The 24,239-nt window shown below is 43.9% G+C and overlaps 1 protein-coding gene across 1 annotated transcript in view; it reads left to right on the top strand.

Moving 5' to 3' along the window:
- The first annotated feature begins 1,755 nt into the window (after nt 1–1,755).
- The window catches only part of LOC126162136 (male-specific lethal 3 homolog), a 142,249-nt gene continuing 119,765 nt past the window's right edge, over nt 1,756–24,239 (top strand). Inside the window, exon 1 of the mRNA XM_049918430.1 lies at nt 1,756–2,080. Coding sequence (XP_049774387.1) covers nt 1,979–2,080 — 102 coding nt within the window. The 5' untranslated portion in view covers nt 1,756–1,978. The remainder of the gene's footprint in view (nt 2,081–24,239) is intronic.

The raw sequence follows: 24,239 nt of genomic DNA, 5'->3' as shown, positions 1-24,239 counted from the left end.
CGGTCTGTGATCGCTACTTGAGCTGAAAAAAAAAAAAAATGCGAGAGGCAGAAAGACCAATCAAAATGTTCTAGACAATGGCAACTTAAACGAAGGAAGTTTCGTACATAAATTTACTTCGCAAGTTGCATGGTGAACACGATTACTGGCATAATTATTTGTGGATGGAAAAGTTTATAAACTTAGCCGTTTCAGAGGTGCTTCCACCCTTGGCCAGAAATCAGTGAAAATGCCATTTTGAACCTCAGATAAATCGCTCAATTTCCGCACTTCGACAATGAGTACATTATTTTCTGCATCTCCCTGACACACTTCTAATGCTGCCACCTTGCCTCTGTGAGTGGGTTCTGCACGTTGAGGTCGAACATAGTGAGTGGTCACATAAATGTGACTGAGCTGTGCATATTACTTCTGACAACTCACAGATAATATTTTTACAATTTCAGGTGCTACTGAAACTTATTATTAGAAACTGTAACTGTGGCCAGTGAGGTATAGTTTAGTTTACTTCTAAGATAGGATTTCCAGTTCGCTGCCTGAAGAGTACCAAAACCTGTCATAGACTTTTGTGCTAGAATATAGAACTCCACTCTAAACTCTAAACAGAGATTCATAGTCTTCCTTGGATGTTTTGCTTCTGATATTGTGATAGTGAATTCTACTGTTCACCTCTAATTCAGTCTCATTAATAACAACATATTATTTTAGTAAGTCAAACAAGTGTAAAAATTTCTATATCCTTGAAAGTACGTCTGCAAGATCTACCATGATATTCTGACTGCACCTTTCTTTGAAATAAATAAAGCCTCTTCCTTTTCTTTTGCTAAACTGCCATGTAAGATTACAGCATAGGACAGTTCCGAGTGACAGTAAGCTTGGATTCCCTTTTTAGGTCAGAATAATGAGAGAGATTTCTAAGTGTAAAGCAAGCAGAGCTGAGAATGTTGTCTATGTTGTCCATATGCTAGTGCCAGCACAGTTTGATGAAATGATTTCTAAGAGTAGCATCTAAAAGAGGAATTGTGTGAAGCTCTGCGTCAGTATTTGCAGTCATTTCACTCAACTGTTATTCTTACGCTTCTTGTCTTGTAGATAAGTGAACAAAGTTGTGACAGACAAATAATAGTTACTGTTATATACAAGATAAACTCTGTTTAATATGAACCATCTTCATTTCACTCTCTCAGAAAGCAGAGCATGTCAAAATATCACAAAATTTGTTAACATATTTTGTCACCCTCAGCATCAAATCGAATGGTGTCTTTACTTTGCGCAGCTCGTTGCGGTAAACAGTCTGCAACGATTTCTTAATGTTTTTTATCACCCTTTGCATTTTTGTCGTAGGAGAACCGCTTTTAAGTTCTCTAGTAAAAATTATCAGCAGCTGCGACATAATATCGATCGCTGTACTTCTCGCTTTTGAGTTTCCACAAACAGGAATGACACCTACACATTTCAATAAGTTCAGCAATGAACTCACTAGAGCACTGACGTGTATCTGTCATTTTAAAATTCAGTGTGCATATCCAAACGGGTGACAATAGACTCAGACTGATGAAAGAGCAGTTGCGAGCACTGGATTTGTGCCGGCTGATCGTCCTTTCGGACCCTACGCCGGTACTGTTGACCGCGCAAACGTTATTCGAAGCAAAAAGATTCGTTCACACACTATCGAAAATTAAATTGTCGACAAATAAGAGAAATAACGATCCATCGAGGGCAAACTCTCCAACCACACTGTAATAGGTGAATATTGTAGAAAACTAAAAGTGGATCAAAGAAATTTATATACGTATTTGTATAGATGAACAAGCATAAAAAGATCTGGCATCTTTCATTCTTTAACAATACACAACTTCAGTCGGCAAATCAAAACCCCACTGGCAAAGATATGGAAATCCGAAGACGCGGTGATCTAGAAAACACTTTGATGAAGGTTATGGCGGGATTTCTTGTAAAGTAGCGCAAACGGTAAATAATGGTGTCAACCCGCAGCCTTAGATCAAAATTTGCAGTAGGAGAAGAAGTTCTCTGCTATGAACCAGATCCTACGAAGGCAAGGGTGCTGTATGACTCTAAGGTATCATTCGTATTTTGTTACTACCACCTTTCGGTGTTCACTAGGTTGGTATTTAAAATTCGTTTGTATATTTTACATGATACGTACACGAATCGTTGCTGGAGGATAGCTTGTTATTTTCCAGGTTTTGGATGACGCGCCTTAGTGCGCACAAGTGTTTACTGTGAACAACATTTATTGCAAGCCGGCGTGTTTACAATTACAATAACTAGCACACCGGTTCATGGTTTATTCGCATGTTTATTGATAGAGTGCCCTGTGCATCCAAATATTTGCTCGGTGCTAGCAGTAGGCAATAGACATGACGATCAAAGAAACAGTTCCCTCTATCTTCTCCAAGACGTTTTGCAGCGCGAACAACTTGTTTATGATGGAGCGGCATTTTCAGTTCAGACAATTCTAGAAACTAAACCTTTTTTTTTTTTTTCTTCAAATTTTCATTCTTTAACATTGAATATTGGTGTCGTGCGTTCATATGGGTTTTTAATTCGAAAAATGGATGGAGTACCCAAAATATTATTTTCGGCCCACGGAGAATCGTTGGCATATGTTTCATCGAGAGCAGCGAAACCCGAAACTGTGTTAATAGTTTCTATAGATTAGTGGTTAGGAAAATATCAGTCAGTCTGTCAGCATCCTTGCGGAGGATATTTGTGTGTTTGTTTACATTTGCGCGCGACGGTATTAGTGCATTTATAAGTGCTCCCAAGTTTACATTAAAGGCCTTGCTAGTTGAACGAAACGAGCGTTCGGAAAACAGCCATAAAATCATCCTAAAAAAACTGTGAACGTTTGCTGTTATTTATAAAAGGTTTAATGGAACTTACAGTGCATTATGCCTAGAAATCTCCTTTAAATAAATATATTTTTAAAGAGAATGTTGGTGATTATTGCAAACGATAATACGATTTACAGCCGCGAATTTAAACATTTGCGTATTTACTGTAGCACTAACGTGACGAATAATCTGCATTTCTCCTTTATGAAAGTCTAATTCAAAACGCAGTAGTGTATCGTATATTTTTGATCAAGTGTTATTTTTTATGTATGACTTCATAATTCGACGGATTTCATGAGCACATAATACTACTAATACGAAAATAAATGGGAAGTATTCATTGGTTAATAAGTTTTCAGTGTACATTGAAACTGTAGAGCGCCTATGTGTAATTAGATTGATAATATCAGTCTCTATTAACTCCACACTAAGGCGTATGAGCAAGTTTCCTACGATGCTGAGATCTCAGTTTTAGATTGTCACTACATTTTCTATTTGAGAGGGATTAATAACACGTAATTTGTGGTGTTATGCGCTGTCAACATTGCAATGGTTGTATAACAACCCCAACCCCCCCCCTTTTCATTCTGAATAATAATTGATGTGAGAGTTATAGTGTTCCCTCCTCTTGATATGGAATACAGTATAGGTAATCTGTTACCACATCCTTCATTTTGCATTCACCTTTGTTGGCTTCAATGGCCCACAACTGAATGTCACCCTTGAAAACTCATACTACACTGCAAATCATTGTCTTTGCAATAAAGACTTAATATGGTGGCACTGTCGACATTCCCTCCCCTCCACCACTTCACTTCTTCAAAATCATGCTCGTGGTAACAGAGCTTTAGTGTAACCTGAGGTCTAGGTTAGCAGACTGTGTGATAATTGATTGTAAGTTGACGAAGTCAATGAATTCAAATGCAAATAATTGTTTTGGTATATATTTACTTATAGTGCAACCTAATGTTCATGTTCACCCTATATTTAGATGTAGCGTGCCAAATTTGCTGTTCACACAAACAAAATTGACACTCAAGGCAATGTCTGAGTGGGGTGACTGTAAATGGGAGATTCCTTTAATCTTTCCCATCAGCCACCACACTGAGTGTAAGTTTGGTTTGTGTGATCAGTAATACACTTTTCGCCGTGAAAACTAAAACTACGAGGGAAAGTCAGAAAACTTGTATTAGTCCTAGGTAATAAGTCTGAGTATTCTGATGCACATTGTGTACATAACCAGCACATTGGTCCTGACAATGAATGTTCTTCAGAGACATGAACTTAATGTCTCTGGGAAGTGTGATAGGACCATTCTGGTTCTCTATAGAAATAAATGATCTGATGTGGAAGGGAACTGAGCAACAATCTGCAGCTATTTGCTGATGTTTTGGTGTAAGGTGTTGTCTTTGAGTGACTGTAGTATGATACAGGATGACTTGAACAGAATTTCTAGTTGATGTGATGGATGGCAGCTTGCTCAAACTGTAGAAAAATGTAAGTTAATGGAGGTCAGTAGTAAAAACAGTCCCATGATATTCGAATACTGCATTATTAGTGTATTGTTTGACACAGTTTTGCTGATTAAATATCTAGGCATAACATTGCAAAGTAATCTGAAAGCATGTAAGGACGGTAATAGGGAAGGTGAATGATAGACTGTGGTTGAGTAGGAGAACTTTAGGAAAGTGTGGTTCATCCATAAAGGAGACTGCATATAGAAGAAAATAGGCATTGAGGCAATTCAGAAATTGTCTGCCAGACTTGTTGCCAGTAGGTTCCATCAACAGGTGAGTATTACGGAGATTCAAGAACTCGAATGGGAATCTCGGAAGGAAAGAAGATATCTTTCCACAGAATGGTTTTGGGAAAATTTGGAGAAGCATTTGAAGCTGACTGCAGAATAATAGTGCTGCCAACGTACATTTCACTTAAGGAGCCTGCAGGTAAGAGAAATTGGGGCTCATTGTTTTTCCCTCGCTCTGTTTGCAAGTGGAATGGGAAAGGAAGTGAGTAGTAGTAAGTGCCCTCCACCATGCACTATATGGTGGCTTGTGGAGTACAATGATGTATTTGCATTGCATATAAACTTATTAAATTCAAGGGAGTTCCACTATGTATAAAACTTTTATGCCAGTATGGATCTGGAAGATGTCTTTGGTCTAATGGTGCACATTGTAATTTTGTAAGGAAACATTCAGTGTTGCAAGAACCTCCACTAACTAGGCAGCACAACACTCATCTGCTCTCTATGAGAGTAGCAATGGGATGATAGTTTATCTAGACTTTGACTGTCAGTCAGAAATTTTAACTGAAATAGGATGCATTCCTAGTTTATTGTGAATTCAGTTTTGGCCAGTGCTCCTAACTCTCATGTGAGCGGTGCATGGAAGGTGGGGGGGGGGGGGGGGGGGCGGCGGCGTCAGAGACCAAGTAATGTGAACTATCTGAAACCTTTTGAAATGTGGGTGTACACTTACTAGATGCCTAACTGTGACGTCAATCTAAATTTGGTTCTACTTATAGGGTTCTTTTTGACAGACCTATTTTAATGTGCTTGGAAAAAATTTCCTTCCTTCCTTTCTTTGTGTAAGTGAATTTTACACTAATGACAAGGCTTGTCTTTCAAGGATTTGGCTGCAGATGGTTATCATTATAGTTCTTTGCCAGGTTTTGGAGGGATCTTGTCAGCTTCATCTCTATCTGCTCGAAGGTTTTACCTTTGGCACCAATTGTTATATCGTCAGCATAAGTAGATGCTTGTGTTTCAGAAGTAATTGGTTGATCATTTGTGTAGAGTTTGTACAACAGAAAAACAACGCACTTTGCTGAATGTGGTATCTGAATCTTCATTGATTAAATTCTTGTTTTGCATGGTGACAAAGTATCTCATATTTTGCAGCAAATATTGTATGAACTGTGGTGTTGAATGTACTTCTCATATCAGCTTTTGTGGTTGACCATATCATAATCTACTGTAAGATCAGTGAAAGTTGCACCTGTGACTTGATGTCATTCATACCTATCCATAATCTGTTGGATCAAATTAATATTGTGTCCGCAATAGACCTCCTTGGGCGAAAGCTTGGGTGCTCTTTTATGTGACATTTTTTTCATATACTGTGATATTCGGTCTGGAATCAGTGTTCGCATTACAGTATCCAAGTGGTAGAGAAGTGAAGCTGGATGGAAGTTTTTTGGATTTGTTAGTTTTTTTCCCAGGCTTTAGAAGTGCTGCTACTTTGGCTTCATGTCAAATCTTGAAAATTTGTAATTTTAAGTTGCAGATGTTTGTATGACTTAATATCCAATGTTTTGTAACGGGTCCAAACATTTCAATTTCTTCTGACCGTGTTTCGTATGGACCTGCAGCTTTGTTACTCATGGATCTGATTTTTTTCAGTTGAAAGGAATGCCAAGCTAGTGTTTGTCATCAGTATGTCTCGTGAGTTTGAAATTTGTTATTGTTCAAAAGTAATTGAACAGTTTGGTCAAGAGTTACCGTAGGGTTTGGGCTCTTGTTACAGTTCTTTAATAATTCTAATTCCTTTTGGGCTGTTCTGTTGTGTGTCTAGCATTGATATTAGGTCACACCATTTGTTGCTTCTGGAAGCTGATACAGTTGCAGGAAGTCTTAGCCCATTTTGGGTTGATCCTCAGAGAATGGATCAGTGTCAAATAGTTGCTCGTTAATATCTTTCTAATGGATCCTTGGAGACTGAATCCTAGGATATAGGGCCTAGTCCATTCTGCATCATCTTGCAATATTTTTATGCTAGATGGTTTGGACTGGTTCAGCAAACACATAAAACATATCTGAATGTGGATCAAGTCTCTAAGGCATCCATATCAAGTTGTTGTATAATTCTCTTATTGTGATTTCTTGAACTGGACAGTCTCTGGTGTCAACTGCTTCAATGGAACAAATGATAGGTTGAAGCATATCCACGACACCATTTGTCACTTTTGGAGAATGGTGGGATCTTCAAGTCGTGGATTAGTATCAGTCCATGCTTCCAGCTCTTCTCCATTTTTTTATATCAATTTTCTTGTACTCTGGCAGTTTGTCACCCATTACTAACTTCGTGGTTTGAGAGAGGAAATTGGGTAATTAATTGAAGCTGCAGTTAGTGTTTGGTGGTTTATAAATGGATGTCACTGTAGGACTACCCAACTGGATCTGAACCATCAGGATTCTGTTATACTATGTTGCCCAGGTTAGGCCCAAGTGTCCGTAATCTCATTTTGCTCATCAACAATATTATTTTGTGCACAGTCTCTTCCTTGTGCCCCATGAACCGCATAAAAAGTTAGAGAGCTCTTAGATTGTTTGAAATTCTGTTAACAACACATGAATTTTCACATATCTGGGTAATTTTCGGTTAAAATTACATTCAACAGAGAATGTCTTATTGCTTCCAGTTGCTTAAATTTTTATGAAATTGCATTCAAGTATAGATTCTACTGCTTCAACTAAACTATTTAACTCTTACCTACCAAAAATTCTTGTTGTTTGTGGATTATCAGTCAGTCTAGTCATTTGGTTTAAATGGATACTATCTTGCTGGTTGTCCTGTCACTTGTTTCACTTTATTACTCATGTTTTTGAATTCCGTTTTCAGCAACATTAATATGTAGTGTTTATAATAGAAGGAAACATTCCACACATGGGAAAAAATATATCTAAAAACAAAGATGATGTAACTTACCAAACGAAAGCGTTGGTATGTTGATAGACACACTAACAAACACATACACACAAACTTCAAGCTTTCACAACCCACGGTTGCGTCATCAGGAAAGGGGGAAGGAGAGGGAAAGACGAAAGGATGTGGGTTTTAGGGGAGAGAGTAAGGAGTCTTTCCAATCCCGGGAGCGGAAAGACTTACCTAAGGGGGAAAAAAGGGACAGGTATACACCCGCGCGCGCACACACACACACACACACACACACACACACACACACACACACACACACACACATATACAAGCAGACATATTTAAAGGCAAAGAGTTTGGGCAGAGATGTCAGTTGAGGCGGAAGTACAGAGGCAAAGATGTTGTTGAATGACAGGTGAGGTATGAGTGGCGGTAACTTGAAATTAGCGGAGATTGAGGCCTGGTGGGTAATGGGAAGAGAGGATATATTGAAGGGCAAGTTCCCATCTCCGGAGTTCTGACAGGTTGGTGTCAGTGGGAAGTATCCAGATAACCCGGACAGTGTAACACTGTGCCAAGACGTACTGGCCGTGCACCAAGGCATGTTTAGCCACAGGGGGATCCTCATTACCAACAAACACTGTCTGCCTGTGTCCATTCATGCGAATGAACAGTTTGTTGCTGGTCATTCCCACATAGAATGCGTCACAGTGTAGGCAGGTCAGTTAGTAGATCACGTGGGTGCTTTCACACGTGGCTCTGCGTTTGATCGTGTACACCTTCCAGGTTACAGGACTGGAGTAGGTGGTGGTGGGAGGGAGCATGGGACAGGTTTTACACCAGGGGCAGTTACAAGGGTAGGAGCCAGAGGGTAGGGAAGGTGGTATGGGGATTTCATAGGGATGAACCAAGAGGTTCCCACTCTTGGTGGATTGGGGAGGATTTCATGAAGAATGGATCTCATTTCAGGGCAGGATTTGAGGAAGTCATTCACAGTCTGATCCAGTCCCGGAAAGTATCCTGTCACAAGTGGGGCACTTTTGGGGATCCTCTGTGGAAGGTTCTGGGTTTGGGGGGGATGAGGAAGTGGCTCTGGTTATTTGCTTCTGTACCAGGTCGGGAAGGTAGTTGTGGGGTGCGAAAGCTGTTTTCAGGTTGTTGGTATAATGGTTCAGGAATTCAGGACTGGAGCAGATTCGTTTGCCACGAAGACCTAGGCTGTAGGGAAGGGACCGTTTGATATGGAATGGGTGGCAGCTGTCATAATGGACATACTGTTGCTTGTTGGTGGGTTTGATGTGGACGGATGTGTGAAGCTGGCCATTGAACAGATGGAGGTCAGCGTCAAGGAAAGTGGCATGGGATTTGGAGTAGGACCAGGTGAATCTGATGGAACCAAAGGAGTTGAGGTTGGAGAGGAAATTCTGGAGTTCTTCTTCACTGTGAGTCCAGATCATGAAGATGTCATCAATAAATCTGTACCAAACTTTGGGTTGGCAGGCCTGGGTAACCAAGAAGGCTTCCTCTAAGCGACCCATAAATAGGTTGGCGTACGAGGGGGGGGCCATCCTGGTACCCATGGCTGTTCCCTTTAATTTTTGGTATGTCTGGCCTTCGAAAGTGAAGAAGTTGTGAGTCAGGATGAAGTTGACTAAGGTAATGAGGAAAGAGGTTTTAGGTAGGGTGGCAGGTGATCGGTGTGAAAGGAAGTGCTCCATCGCAGTGAGGCCCTGGACGTGCAGAATATTTGTGTATAAGGAAGTGGCATCAATGGTTAAAAGGATGGTTTCCGGGGGTAACAAATTGGGTAAGGATTCCAGGCGTTCGAGAAAGTGGTTGGTGTCTTTGATGAAGGATGCGAGACAGCATGTAATGGGTTGACGGTGTTGATCTACGTAGGCAGAGATACGTACTGTGGGGGCTTTGTAACCAGCTACAATGGGGCAGCCGGGATGATTGGGTTTGTGAATTTTAGGAAGTAGCTAGGAGGGGTGCGGGGTGTCGGTGGGGTCAGGAGGTTGGTGGAGTCAGGTGAAAGATTTTCTAGGGGGCTTAAGGTTCTGAGGATTCCTTGAAGCTCCGCCTGGACATCAGGAATGGGATTATCTTGGCATACTTTGTATGTAGTGTTGTCTGAAAGCTGACCCAGTCCCTCAGCCACATACTCCTGACGATCAAGTACCACGGTCATGGAACCCTTGTCCGCCGGAAGAATGACGATGGATCGGCAGCCTTCAGATCACGGGTAGCCTGGGCTTCAGCTGCGGTGATGTTGGGAATAGGATTAAGGTGTTTCAAGGAGGATTGAGAGGCAAGGCTGGAAGTGAGAAATTCCTGGAAGGTTTGGAGAGGATGATTTTGTGGAAGAGAAGGTGGGTCCCACTGTGACGGAGGATGGAATTGTTCCAGGCAGGGTTCAATTTGGATAGTGTCTTGGGGAGTTGGATCATTAGGAGTAGGATTAAGATTATTTTTCTTCTTGGCAAAGTGATATTTCCAGCAGAGAGTACGAGTGTAGGACAGTAAATCTTTGACGAGGGCTGTTTGGTTGAATCTGGGAGTGGGGCTGAAGGTGAGGCCTTTGGATAGGACAGAGGTTTCGGATTGGGAGAGAGGTTTGGAGGAAAGGTTAACTACTGAAATAGGGTGTTGTGGTACCAGATTGTGTTGATTGGAATTTTGAGGTTTGGGTGGGAGTGGAGCTGGAAGTAGGAGATTGAGTAGACGGGAGAGACTAGGTTTGTGTGCAATGAGAGGAGGTTGAGGTTTGCTGGAAAGGTTGTGGACGGTGAGTGAGTTGCCTTTCTGGAGGTGGGAAACCAGGAGATTGGATAGTTTTTTGAGGTGGAGGGTGGCATGCTGTTGTAATTTGCGGTTGGCCTGTGGGAGGATGCTCTGAACAGCTGGTGTGGATGTGGGAGAGGAAAGATTGAGGACTTTTATTAAGGATAGGAGTTGACGGGTGTGTTCATTGGCTGAGTTGATGTGTAGGTGAAGGATTAGGCGGGTGAGGGCTATGGATTGTTCAGTTTGGAACTGGTATAGGGACTGATGGAAAGAAGGGTTTTTAAGTGTGAGGCCTTTGGGAGTTATGCCAAATGTCAGACGAGGCTGAGTGAATAAAATATGGGAGCATAATCTGGCTAGGGCGAAGGCATGTTTGCGGAGGGAATGTTAATAAAACTTAATGGGGCCACTGTGGGGATGTGGATGTGACATGGTATTAGAAGGTGGAAAGTGTAACATGAGGCTGAAATGAAAATGAAAATAAAAATATATGGGGAGAGATAAAGGTGAACTAGAAAGCAGCTGGAGATCTGGTGTGAAAAAAGTCTAAAAAGTGTTGGTTAAAGCTGAGCTATGTTGATCCTGTGGTGAACGTGGGTTGGTAAACAACGATGTGCACACAGGTTAGGTGGTTGTATTGCCTCCAAAACACGTTAAAGGGTGGAGAAATTAGGGAAAATTTCGAAGTAACTGCGTGTAAATGTATTAAAAGGAGTGGTTTTGGGGTGGCAGATTACGAAAATGAGGCTAACAATTGTCTGACAAAGAAATAATGACATTCAAACCTGTTGGAAGCGGCTAAAAATGATCAGTGATGTGGGAAAAATGGAAATAAAGCTAAAGTTGTTAGAACTAGCCGAAATGGACGTTTGATAGGTGAAAGGAACTGTTTGTGAACTGGGAACGGTGGATTTTATAGCAGCGGTAGTGTTGAAAGCGGAAAAAAAATTTTTGGTTATGGTTTGGAAGTGGGTTACATATTATTGAGTATATACAGGCAGGATAAAATTGTATGGTAGATTATGATAAAAAGGAGAAGGTGGATACAAAGTAAAACTACTTGCACAAACAAAAAGAGAAAGTAAGATGACAGAAAAGATTTTGAAATGCAACAGTGACAATAACAAACATAATTGTTGGGTTCAAATTAATGATATGAATATAATAGAGGGAAACATTCCACGTAGAGTGATGCACATGTGTCCAGTTAATAGATAATAAGACTAATTATAGAATTTGAGTCCTAGGCCTATAGGATTGTCACTTGTTGTGATAGTTATATAAATTTTTATATTTTGTTTGGATGTGTTATGGAAAGTTCTGGCTAACTGTAAATAATTTGATTAAAAATGGCAACTTACTGCATAATAGAGGCATTGAGTTGGCACACCTGAATGAAACTGAAAACTTCACTAGCCTTCGGATGAATCTGTTTTACACGTGCACACATACAGCTACATTGTGCTGGCTGAGTAAATGATGCTGAGACTGTAGCTCTGCAGATAGGCAGGGATGAGGGGGTTGTGTTGAGTGGATTAGTTGGGGAGAATGCTACTTTCAAATATTGACAGTAATTCATTGTGAATTAAATATTAACATGTCTTTCTATGCGTGCCTTCCCATTGCACATGTTGTACACTAGTCTTGAAATAATTTTTATTAAGAATCCTCCCTCTTCCGTGAGAGTATGTTTTGGAATTGCACAGTGTTATTTGTTTAGTATCTGCTAGTTTGTAGTTATCTACATCTACATCCATACTCCGCAAGCCACCTGACAGTGTGTGGTGGAGGGTACCTTGAGTACCTCTATCGGTTCTCCCTTCTATTATTCTATTAAGATTTTCCATCTTTATAATTAGAAGTCATTAACAGTGGCAGGGGCCTGAATACTAATTTTTTTCTGGCTTGGAAAATTCGTTGCTGAAATTGGGTTCTGGCACTGAGTAATGTTTCCAGTTCATTTTTTTTCTTTCTGATTATTTTAAACTGTCCAAATTTCTATGAGCTAAAAACTGTTATGTCTTAGGTACTCAATGATCCTAGATTTCTCATAATTAACTGAAAGTTTCCCAGCGAGAATCTGTAGATGGTTAAAATAATAATAGCAGTACTCTGTAATAAAAGCCAAGAAGCATGTCTATGCATATGATTAACTCACTGCTCGGTTCAGTATTTTTTACTACACATGGACTTTTAAAGATGAGACAACCCCATTTTATATCAACAAACAAAACAATCTTATAACTGCTTGTCTCACTGTGTTTGTATGGTGTCCATATAGACTCAGAACATCTGTCTGCTGAATTTTGCACATATTGCAATCATATATGAAGGTTAAGTAACTTGATGTTCAATACATGCTACTCAGACTTCTAAATGTACTTCTCCCAAGGGGCTCATGGTTCTTTCGTGAGTTTACGCGTGCGCTGATCAGGTTGCAACCCTTTCTTCCTTTCTGGGATATAGACCTGCCTCCCTGTCCTCACTCCTTCCCAACTGCCCCCCCCCCCTTTCCCCACTCTGTGTCCTTGTGTATGTAGACCCACCTATCATCCTGATTTCTGCTATCTCTTATAGTTTTGTCCCTTCATATTATCTTTTTGGCATTTTGGGTCCAATTTGGGTTTGATCTCCCCTTCTAAATTTTATCTCCCTAGTGTGAACGCAGCCCACACCTACTACAGTAGTAAAAGTTTATATGCCAACTAGCTCTGCAGATGACGAAGAAATTGAAGAAATGTATGATGAAATAAAAGAAATTATTCAGATAGCGAAGGGAGACGAAAATTTAATAGTCATGGGTGACTGGAATTCGAGTGTAGGAAAAGGGAGAGAAGGAAACGTAGTAGGTGAATATGGATTGGGGCTAAGAAATGAAAGGGAAGCTGCCTGGTAGAATTTTGCACAGAGCACAACTTAATCATAGCTAACACTTGGTTTAAGAATCATGATAGAAGGTTGTATACATGGAAGAACCCTGGAGATACTAAAAGGTATCAGATAGATTATATAATGGCAAGACAGAGATTTAGGAACCAGGTTTTAAATTGTAAGACATTTCCAGGGGCAGATGTGGACTCTGACCACAATCTATTGGTTATGACCTGTAGATTAAAACTGAAGAAACTGCAAAAAGGTGGGAATTTAAGGAGATGGGACCTGGATAAACTGAAAGAACCAGAGGTTGTAGAGAGTTTCAGGGAGAGCATAAGGGAACAATTGACAGGAATGGGAGAAAGAAATACAGTAGAAGAAGAATGGGTAGCTTTGAGGGATGAAGTAGTGAAGGCAGCAGAGGATCAAGTAGGTAAAAAGACGAGAGCTAGTAGAAATCCTTGGATAACAGAAGAAATATTGAATTTAATTGATGAAAGGAGAAAATATAAAAATGCAGTAAATGAAGCAGGCAAAAAGGATTACAAACATCTCAAAAATGAGATCGACAGGAAGTGCAAAATGGCTAAGCAGGGATGGCTAGAGGACAAATGCAAGGATGTAGAGGCTTATCTCAATAGGGGTAAGATAGATACTGCCTACAGGAAAATTAGAGACCTTTGGAGATAAGAGAACCACATGTATGAACATCAAGAGCTCAGATGGAAACCCAGTTCTAAGCAAAGAAGGGAAGGCAGAAAGGTGGAAGGAGTATATAGAGGGTCTATACAAGGGCGATGTACTTGAGGACAATATTATGGAAATGGAAGAGGATGTAGATAAAGATGAAATGGGAGATACGATACTGTGTGAAGAGTTTGACAGAGAACTGAAAGACCTGAGTCGAAACAAGGCCCCTGGAGTAGACAACATTCCATTGGACCTACTGACGGCCTTGGGAGAGCCAGTCCTGACAAAACTCTACCATCTGGTGAGCAAGATGTATGAAACAGGCGAAATACCCTCAGACTTCAAGAAGAATATAATAATTCCAATCCCAAGGAAAGCCAGTATTGACAGATGTGAAAATTACCGTACAATCAGTTTAATAAGCCACAGCTGCAAAATACTAACACGAATTCTTTACAGACGAATGGAAAAACTAGTAGAAGCTGACATCTGGGAAGATCAGTTTGGATTCCGTAGAAATACTGGAACACGTGAGGCAATACTGACCTTACGACTTATCTTAGAAGAAAGATTAAGGAAAGGCAAACCTACATTTCTAGCATTTATAGACTTAGAGAAAGCTTTTGACAATGTTGACTGGAATACTCTCTTTCAAATTCTAAAGGTGGCAGGGGTAAAATACAGGGAGCAAAAGGCTATTTACAATTTGTACAGAAACCAGATGGCAGTTATAAGAGTCGAGGGACATGAAAGGGAAGCAGTGGTTGGGAAGGGAGTAAGACAGGGTTGTAGCCTCTCCCCGATGTTATTCAATCTGTATATTGAGCAAGCAGTAAAGGAAACAAAAGAAAAATTCGGAGTAGGTATTAAAATCCATGGAGAAGAAATAAAAACTTTGAGGTTCGCCGATGACATTGTAATTCTGTCAGAGACAGCAAAGGTCTTGGAAGAGCAGTTGAACGGAATGGACAGTGTCTTGAAAGGAGGATATAAGATGAACATCAACAAAAGCAAAATGAGGATAATGGAATGTAGTCGAATTAAGTCTGGTGATGTTGAGGGTATTAGATTAGGAAATGAGACACTTAAAGTAGTAAAGGAGTTTTGCTATTTGGGCAGCAAAATAACTGATGATGGTCGAAGTAGAGAGGATATAAAATGTAGACTGGCAATGGCAAGGAAAGCGTTTCTGAAGAAGAGAAATTTGTTAACATCGAGTATAGATTTAAGTGTCAGGAAGTCATTTCTGAAAGTATTTGTATGGAGTGTAGCCATGTATGGAAGCGAAACATGGACGATAAATAGTTTGGACAAGAAGAGAATAGAAGCTTTCGAAATGTGGTGCTACAGAAGAATGCTGAAGATTAGATGGGTAGATCACGTAACTAATGAGAAAGTATTGAATAGGATTGGAGAGAAGAGAAGTTTGTGGCACAACTTGACCAGAAGAAGGGATCGGTTGGTAGGACATGTTCTGAGGCATCAAGGGATCACCAATTTAGTATTGGAGGGCAGCGTGGAGGGTAAAAATCGTAGGGGGAGACCAAGAGATGAATACACTAAACAGATTCAGAAGGATGTAGGATGCAGTAGGTACTGGGAGATGAAGAAGCTTGCACAGGATAGAGTAGCATGGAGAGCTGCATCAAACCAGTCTCAGGACTGAAGACCACAACAACAACAGTGTGAACTGGGAAAGAACACTTTACTTAGCTGCTTTGACCTTACTACCTTTTCCATCTTTTCCTTGATGCTGTTGTTGTTTAATGTTCTCTAGCCAGTACAGTAGCCAGTCGGTGTGGTAGGCCCCCCAGCGGGCTCACAGTTCTTTCGTGAGTACGTGCGTGGCGAGCACGGGGCCCCGAACTATTGCAGCCTTCCTTCTTTCCCGGGCTGCATTTCCTTTCCCGTCCCCTCTTTTCTGAGCCATTTGGGGAAGAGCACCTCACCTAGTGTCTCTGGCGTGTGCCCCCTAGTTCCTTCAATCTTTTCCTTCGCGTCATTGTCTGATGCTTGGGTACATTGCCAGCCCAGTAGCCAGCCCATGTGGTGGGGTCACCATGTACCCTAATGGTTGAGCCCCCTGAAGACACAGGGATCACATTTCTGATACCTGAGCTGTGACCACCTCATGTAAGCCTAGGAGTGGTTGCTTGTCATCCTGGAGCATCGAACTGCTGGCAATGGCTGCTGTGCCAGACGGCTGTTGCTGTGGCTGGGTGGCGCCCTTGGGGAGAGCCCCTGACCAGAGTGGGTGGTATCAGGGTGGACACTATGCAAATGAAATGCATATGGATCCAGAACTCTGGCCATTCTTCTACAGCCATCTCTTTGAATGGAACTGATTCTTTTAGTGCTGCTTCTTCTGCCCCTTTGGCCTTCCCTTCCGTAGCTACCCCCTGGGAGGAGGGTCAGGCTCGTCGGCTAGGAGCAAAACTGCTATCTGGTTTGCGCCAGGACTGATGGTGATACTTTCACCAAGACCAAACCTTTATTTTTTGTGGAACACATTGAATACAAGTTTGGCAAGGTGGACACTCTGAGCAAGATGCGGTAGGGTTTGTTGTTGATAAAAACTGCTTCAGCTGCCCAGTCTGTGGCCCTTCTTGCCTGTGACCATCTTAGCACAATTCCTGTGTCCATTATCCCCCTTCCCCCACCAGTCTTTGAATGTAGTTCAAGGTGTAATTTTTCACAGGGTCCTCATCCTTCAAACTGATGAGGAACTTTGATACAATCTAGGATGGCGGGGTGTTCACTTTGTTCGGCGTTTTCAGAACGGCCCGAAAGACAGTCGCATTGATACTAGTGCCTTTATCCTGGCCTTTGAAGGCGTACTGTACCTGAGAAGGTCAAGATTATGGTTTATCGATTGACGTGAAGCCGTACATCCCACCACCTATGAGATGTTTTAAGTGTTTGAGTTTTGGACACATCTTCCCATCGTTCTCAGACCCCTCTCTCTTGTGACTGTAAACATCCACTCCATGAGGGGAGTTCCTATGTTCCCTCTCCTGTGTGTGTTAATTGCCATGGCAATCATTCTCCACGTTCACCGGATTGCGCAGCTTATAAGAAAGAAAAGATGATACAGGAGTATAAGTCCCTTGATCGTCTAAACTACACTGAAGCTTGTAAGAAGTATGCACGTATTCAGCCGGTGTCAATGACGTCTAGCTATGCTTTAGTTACATCTTCACCCCTTGCTGTTGCTGCTGCTGTTGCTGTTGCTGTTGCTGTTAGGGTCCACCTGGACTCTGGGGTCACAGTTTGCAATCTTTATCTCCCTCCTGACAGGACTATTACACCTGCTGCCTTACCTGCCCTTCTTCAGCAACTTTCTCCTCCTCAGAGGTTTTAATGTTAATCATCCCTTGTGGGGCAGTGCATTTCCATGTAGTCGGAGTCTTCTCGTAGACAAGTTTCTTGCAGACGATGACTTGTGCCTTCTTAATGATGGCTCACCTACCCATTTCAGTGCCGGTCGTGGTACTTTTTCTGCCATTGATCTTTCTCTTTCTTCTCCCTCCTCCCTTCATTACACTGGTGAATGTGCCAGTTGGCCTCTACATACTGTGCAGGTCGTTTCCTCTCCCTCTTTGTCGGGTTGTATTGATGACATCCTATGTGACGTGTCTGATGTGATTGTCCGCACTGCTAGCCTTGCTATCCCATGCTCATCTGGACGATTTCGCCGCCGGCAAGTCCCGTGGCGGAGTACAGGCATTACCATTGCCATCCGTGATAGTCTTCGAGCTTTGCAACACCTTAAAGAAGCACCCATCTGCTGCCAATCTTATTACCTTTAAATGCCTCTGTGCCAAAACCCATTACTTAATCAAACAGAGCAAACGGTTGTGTTGGGAATGCTTTGTTTCTTCCCTCGGTTCTACTGTCCCTATGTTGCAGGTATGGGCTACACTCCGCTCTCTCCAAAGTTGCCATCGGCAGTCTACCCTCCCAGGCCTACCCTCCCGGATGGCCTTTGCATGGAACTGTTGATTCTTGTGGAACATCTTGCAACCCATTTTGCAGCAGCATCAGCCTCGTGTCTGGCTGCTTTCCTTCATCAGAAACAGCGGGCCAAAGCTACCATCTTATGTTTTACCCCTTGTCAGTCAGACTCTTATAATGAACCTTTTACTGAATGGGAACTTCTTTCTGCACTTTCTTCTTCTCATGATACGGCCTCTGGCCCAGACTCCATTCATAACCAATTGCTTCAGCGTCTTAGTGCTCCACAACGATGACATCTTCTCCGTGTGCTTAACCGAATTTGGCTCCAGGCTGACTTCCCTGCTCAGTGGAGGGATAGCATTGTGGTTCCTTTCCTTAAGCCTGGTAAGAACCCCCTGTTTGTCAAAAGCTATTGGCCAATTAACCTGACAAACGTTGTTTGCAGGTTACTTGAATGGATGGTAGCCCGTTGGCTCAGTTGGGTCCTCGATTCTTGGGATCTGTTGTCCCCTTACCAGTGTGGCTTCCGAGAGGGACGGTCTCCGATCGATCATTGACTTTGCTTGGAATCCACAGTTTGGCATGCTTTTTCTCAGCGCCACCATTTGGTTGCAGTATTTTTCCACCTTTGCAAGGCCTAGGACATGGCTTGGCACAGATCCAGGAGAATGGCATCCTACAGGGTTCCGGATTGAGTGTACTTGTTTTCCTCATTGCTATAGATGGACTTGTGGCCTGAGTCGGTCCTTTTGTCACACCTACTCTGTATGTTGGTGATTTCTGCATTTGGGTTAGTTCCTCTTCGATGGCCTCTGCAGAGAGGCAGCTCCAGGGTGCTATACGGTGTGCCTCCGCATGGACCCTCTCAAATGGATTTAAATTCTCTCCTTTAAAATCGCAGGTGGGCAACTTCTTTCGCCGTACTACGGTCCACCCCAATCTGGAGCTGTACCTCAATGCATAGCAATTACCTGTGGTCCCACAGTTTCATGTCTTGGGTCTTCTTTTTGACGACAAGCTCACTTGGATGCCTCATAGCAGACTTCTGAAGATGGGATGTTTCCATAATCTCAGTGTCCTTCGCTTCCTTGCCCACACCTCTTCGGGTGCAGATCGTTCCACTCTTCTCCGCATTTATCGGGCTTTAGTGCTGTCTCACTTGGACTATGTTTGTCAAGTTTATGGTTCGGCTGCTCCTTCCACACTGTGCCTCCTGGATCTGGTCCACCATTGTGGTATCCGTTTGGCCATCGGTGCCTTCCCTACTAGCCCTGTTGATAGTCTCCTGGTTGAAGCTGGAATCCCGCCCTTACTCTTTGGTGGTCCCAGCTTCTGGTTTCGTATGCATTCACTGTCTGTTACTCTCCCACTCATCCTTCCTATTCTATCCTGTTCCCAGACCAAGGACATCGCCCACCTGATTCCCGCCCTCGGGCGGGTTTACCAGTTGGGTTCTGCCTTGTCTCTTCGTTGTGATTTTCAGCTTCCTTCTTTGTCCTGTCTCCTACATTCCCTCCCCAACACCCCACCTTGGTTAGTTCCTCGGCCCCGGATTCGGATGGATCTCCACTGAGGTCCGAAGGATTCCGTTGCCCAGATAGTGTTCAGTTGTTTTTTCCACCAAATTTTATTGGAGTTTTGGGATACTGTTATTCTTTACACCAGTGGCTCTAAATCTGATGATTGTGTAGGATATGTCTTCATGTCCTCTGTTGGCATTGAAAATCATCTCCTGCCAACTGCATGTGGGGTGTTTACTGTGGAATTGATGGCAATTTTCCAGGCCCTTACCTTTATTAAACGGTCCCAACTCAAGTGCGTTTTGTTATGTACGGACCCAATGAGTGGTCTTCAGGCTATTAACCAATGTTTTTCCCGCCATCCCTTAGTCTCAGCCATCCATGACCGTCTCACTGATATTCACCATGCTGCTTGTTCCACTGACTTCCTTTGGTCCCTGGCTATGTGGGGTATCCCAGGTAATGAGCTTGCCGATCATCTGGCTGGGGGAGCAGCCACTAACCCCCTCCCTTCTGTCACCCCTCCTGCGGTGGATTTACAGCTTCATATCAAATCCCACTTCGCACAATCATGTGCCAACTCCTGGGAGGCTACCTCCCTGTCTAATAAACTTCGTGCGATTAAGGTGACGCTTGTCCTGTGGCGTTCTTCCTTCCACCTCTCCTGAAAGGACTCGACCACCCTGTGTCGTCTCCGCATCGGCCATACCAGGCTGACCCATGGTTTTCTTTTCCGTAATGAGCCACCCCCACTTGGTGGTTGTGGAGCCTTCCAGTCAGTAGCCCACATTTTGGTGGAATGCCCCCTTCTTTTGGCTCTGCGTACTAAGTGCAGACTTCCCGCACTTTACCTTTAATATTGGCAGACGATCCCCGTATGGTTGAACTGGTTCTCAGTTTCCTCTGTGAAAGTGGCTTTTATTTTCAGTCGTGAGGTTTTTAATCTCCCTCTGGATTAGGGGCAGGGGGTGAGGGTTGGGGTGTCTCCCACTGTAAGCTGTGTTTGGAGATTCCTAACTCTCCTCCCTGGTCAAGATCCCCTTCTCTCTCCTTTATTCTCTGTTTTTGTTGCTTTTTAGATTTGGTTAGTCTCCTTTTACAATATACACTTTTACATTCTAGCGGTTGACACTTTTGAATAGCAGGTGGTCTTGCCTGTACTGCATCAGAGCATAGCCTTGGGGTTGCCCGCTTGCTGACTTCCCTCCTTTTGTTTTCACCATTGACAACACAACTGAACTGTAACGTATTTTAGCCTTTTACCTTTTATCGTTATGACTCTTCTGAGATGTAAATCCATCTGAATGGATCACCTTTGAAACAAGGGACTGATAACTTTGCTATTTGGTCCCTTCAACCCCAATCAACCAACCAACCATGTGTTAGGCTCATTATTTACCCTTGTGGTTGAGCCCCCTGACAACACAGTGATCAACAGTCTGATATCTGCACTGATACTTCCCCAAATATTCCTAGGAGTGGTTGCTTGTCATTCTGGATCATTTGAACTTCTGGCAACAGCAGTCATGATAGATGGCCCTTGCTGTGGCTGGATGGCTCCCATGGAGTGCCCCTGATTCAAATGTGTGGTATCAGAGTTGATGCTTTGCATGTGAAACGCATTAAGCTCCAAAAAACTGGCTGTTCTTTTACTGCCATCTCTTCAATTGGGAATGGATTGTTTAATAGTGCTTCTTATGACCTCATGGCCTTACCTTCCCTACCTATCCTCAGGAAGGAAGGAAGGCCAGGCCAGGCCCACTGGCTTTGAGTGAAACCCTTTTCACATTAAACGGTCTGAAATAGGACTGCCGAGGACATTCTAACGGCCACCAAGCCACTATTTTTCGTGGAAACTATGGAAGACAAGTTTTGTGAAGTGCGCTCTCTGAGTAATATGCAGCCAGGCTCGCTGTTGATCAAAACCTCATCTGCTATCCATTCTGCAACCTTTTGTGCCTGTGACTATCTTAGTGACATCTTGGTGCCCATTACTCCACAACAGTTTTTGGTTTTGGTTGAGGGTCTCCTTTTTCATGGGGACCTCATCTTCAAGCTGGTGACCAACTCTGAGGAACTCTGGGCCAGTCTGGAACAGCGGGGCATTCATTTTGTTTGGCATTTTCAGAGCGACAATCGTATCTATACTAGCACCTTTTTTCTGGCTTTTGAGGGGGTACCTTTCTAGAGATAAAGATTATTGTTCATCAGTGATACCTGAAGTTGTACGTCCACCCAACTATGAGATGAGATGTTTACGGTGTTTGTGTTTGACATATTTTCTCGTTGTACAGTGGACCCTCTGTGGTGAACATGGACTGCCACTCACTAGGGCAGCACCTTTCTTCTGCTACCCGTGTCTGTTAATTATCTCTACTGTCACTCTACGTGCTCTTTGGGCTGCCCAGTTTATAAGAAGGAAAATAAATTATGGGAGTATCAGTCCCTTGATTGTTTATCCTACACTGAGGCTCAGAAATTTGACAGACGTCATCTCTGTTCTGCCCTTTTCCCCCCTCCTCCCACCCGTTCTCTGTTCTTCCCCTGCTGTTCCCATGTCCTCTCCTCTGGGTGCCACACTCCATACCTGACTGGAGAAGTGTGCCTCTTCTTTGGTGCCTGCTGGTGATGGGGCACCCTCTCAGCACCCCTCCTCCTGGCATCTCCTAAAGCAGTGACCTGTTGTCACAAGCTGGGTGTGGGAGACAGTCCGTGGGCCTTAAGGTTGCCCACTATCTGTTCCAGATCTTGCTGAAGCCTGCTCTCTTCTGGCCCTGCACTCCTCCATCTGTGAAAGAAAAGAAGAAAAAACATAAGTTCCAGGACAAGACTGCTCCGTATCCCTTGGCAGTGCCACGTCCCTTCTCGCAACCTGAATTTGACTACTTCTTTATGGATGTATTTGTGTCGTAGTTGGTGGCTGATGGTTACCCAGTAGCATGACTGGCTTCAGCCCATTCACCTTCCATTTGGATCTTCATTCCATGCTCGTCCAGTGGACTTGCAATGGTTACTGGAGTCACCTTCCAGTGTTGCAAACCTTAATTTCCTTCTGCTCGACAGCTTTTCGTTCTGCAAGAATTTTGTTTTACTGATGCTCACTCACTGACCCTTTGTGGATTCATGCTTTGTTGGAACCAGATGGACCTTTTGAGGGTTTCCAGTGGCATTTGCACGTTGGTCCCTAGGATGTTGTTAGTGCATGGATCCCTCTTCATTCCACATTGGAAGCAATTGCCGTTTGGGTCCACTTGGATTCTGCGGTCAGTTTGCACCATTTCCCTCCTTCTTCACAGGCCACCTACACTTGCTGCCCTAACTGCTCTCCCTCAGCATATCCTCCCACCCTTCCTCTTTCTTGGGGATTTTAATGCACAACACATGTTGTGGGGCAGTTCTTTTTCATCTAGTTGGGGTCTCCTCATAGCCAAGTTCCTTGCAGACCACAACCTGTGCCATCTTAATGATGTTTCACCTACCTTTTTGAGTGCTGTTTTTTCTGTCATTGATCTTACACTCACTTCTCCTCCCCTTCTCCTTTCATTACACTGGTTGCTGCATAATGACCTCTGTGATAGCGACCATTTCCTGTTGATTCGCGTGTTTCCTTCCTGCCTCCAGATGACCAGATTACGCTGCTGGGCTTTTCATTGTGTTAATTGGTCTCTATATTCCTCCCAGGTCATATTTACCCCTCCATTGCCAGGTTGTATTGACGAAGTTGTCCATGAAGTGTCAGATATGATCATTAGCACCTCTGGTATCGCTCTCTCTTCCTCCCCACCGCCCCCCTCCTTCTCCCCACCGCCCCCCCTCCGTCTCCCCACCGCCCCCCCTCCGTCTCCCCACCGCCCCCCCTCCGTCTCCCCACCGCCCCCCCTCCGTCTCCCCACCGCCCCCCTCCGTCTCCCCACCGCCCCCCTCCGTCTCCCCACCGCCCCCCCTCCGTCTCCCCACCGCCCCCCCTCCGTCTCCCCACCGCCCCCCCTCCGTCTCCCCACCGCCCCCCTCCGTCTCCCCACCGCCCCCCCTCCGTCTCCCCACCGCCCCCCCTCCGTCTCCCCACCGCCCCCCCTCCGTCTCCCCACCGCCCCCCCCTCCGTCTCCCCACCGCCCCCCCCCTCCGTCTCCCCACCGCCCCCCCCCTCCGTCTCCCCACCGCCCCCCCCTCCGTCTCCCCACCGCCCCCCCCCCTCCGTCTCCCCACCGCCCCCCCTCCGTCTCCCCACCGCCCCCCCCCCTCCGTCTCCCCACGCCCCCCCCCCTCCGTCTCCCCACGGCCCCCCCCCTCCGTCAGGCCCATTTCACCACCGGCCAGTCCCATGGTGGAGCACAACCATCGCCATCACCGCCTGTGATTGCTGTTGATCCTTGCAATGCTTCAAGTGGCACCCCATCCTCTGCTGGTCTTACTACCTTTAAATGCCTTTGCACCAAACAGAGCAAGCTGGTGTGTTGGGAATGCCTTATCTGCTCTGTAGCTTTCTTCTGTCCTTTAATCACAGGTATGGGCTATCTTCTGCACCCTGCAAGGTTACTGTCGGTTTTCATGGAACACCTTATGGCCCATTTTGTGAAGGCATCGGCATCAGGCTCCTTTCCAGCCACTCTCCTCATCCAGAAACAGCATATTGTAGCTTCCTATGTATGCTTTACCTGTTGGATTCCTACAATGAACCATTTACTGAATTGGCAATGCCTTCTGCCCCTCTCCCCTTCCTACAATTCAGCCCCTTTACACTTTCATCCATAACCATTTGCTTCAATCCTCCACAGTGACAATATATCATCTTTTCTTAGTGCTGCCATATTGTCGCAGTTTTCTTTGATCTTAATAAGGCCTAAGTCACTTCACAAGTAGTGTCATCAGGGCCACCTCTAAATTGTTATTCACT

The sequence above is a fragment of the Schistocerca cancellata genome, chromosome 2, assembly GCF_023864275.1.
Source record: "Schistocerca cancellata isolate TAMUIC-IGC-003103 chromosome 2, iqSchCanc2.1, whole genome shotgun sequence".
NCBI classification, from domain to species: Eukaryota; Metazoa; Arthropoda; class Insecta; order Orthoptera; family Acrididae; genus Schistocerca; species Schistocerca cancellata.
This window is presented reverse-complemented; position numbering and strand designations above follow the sequence as displayed.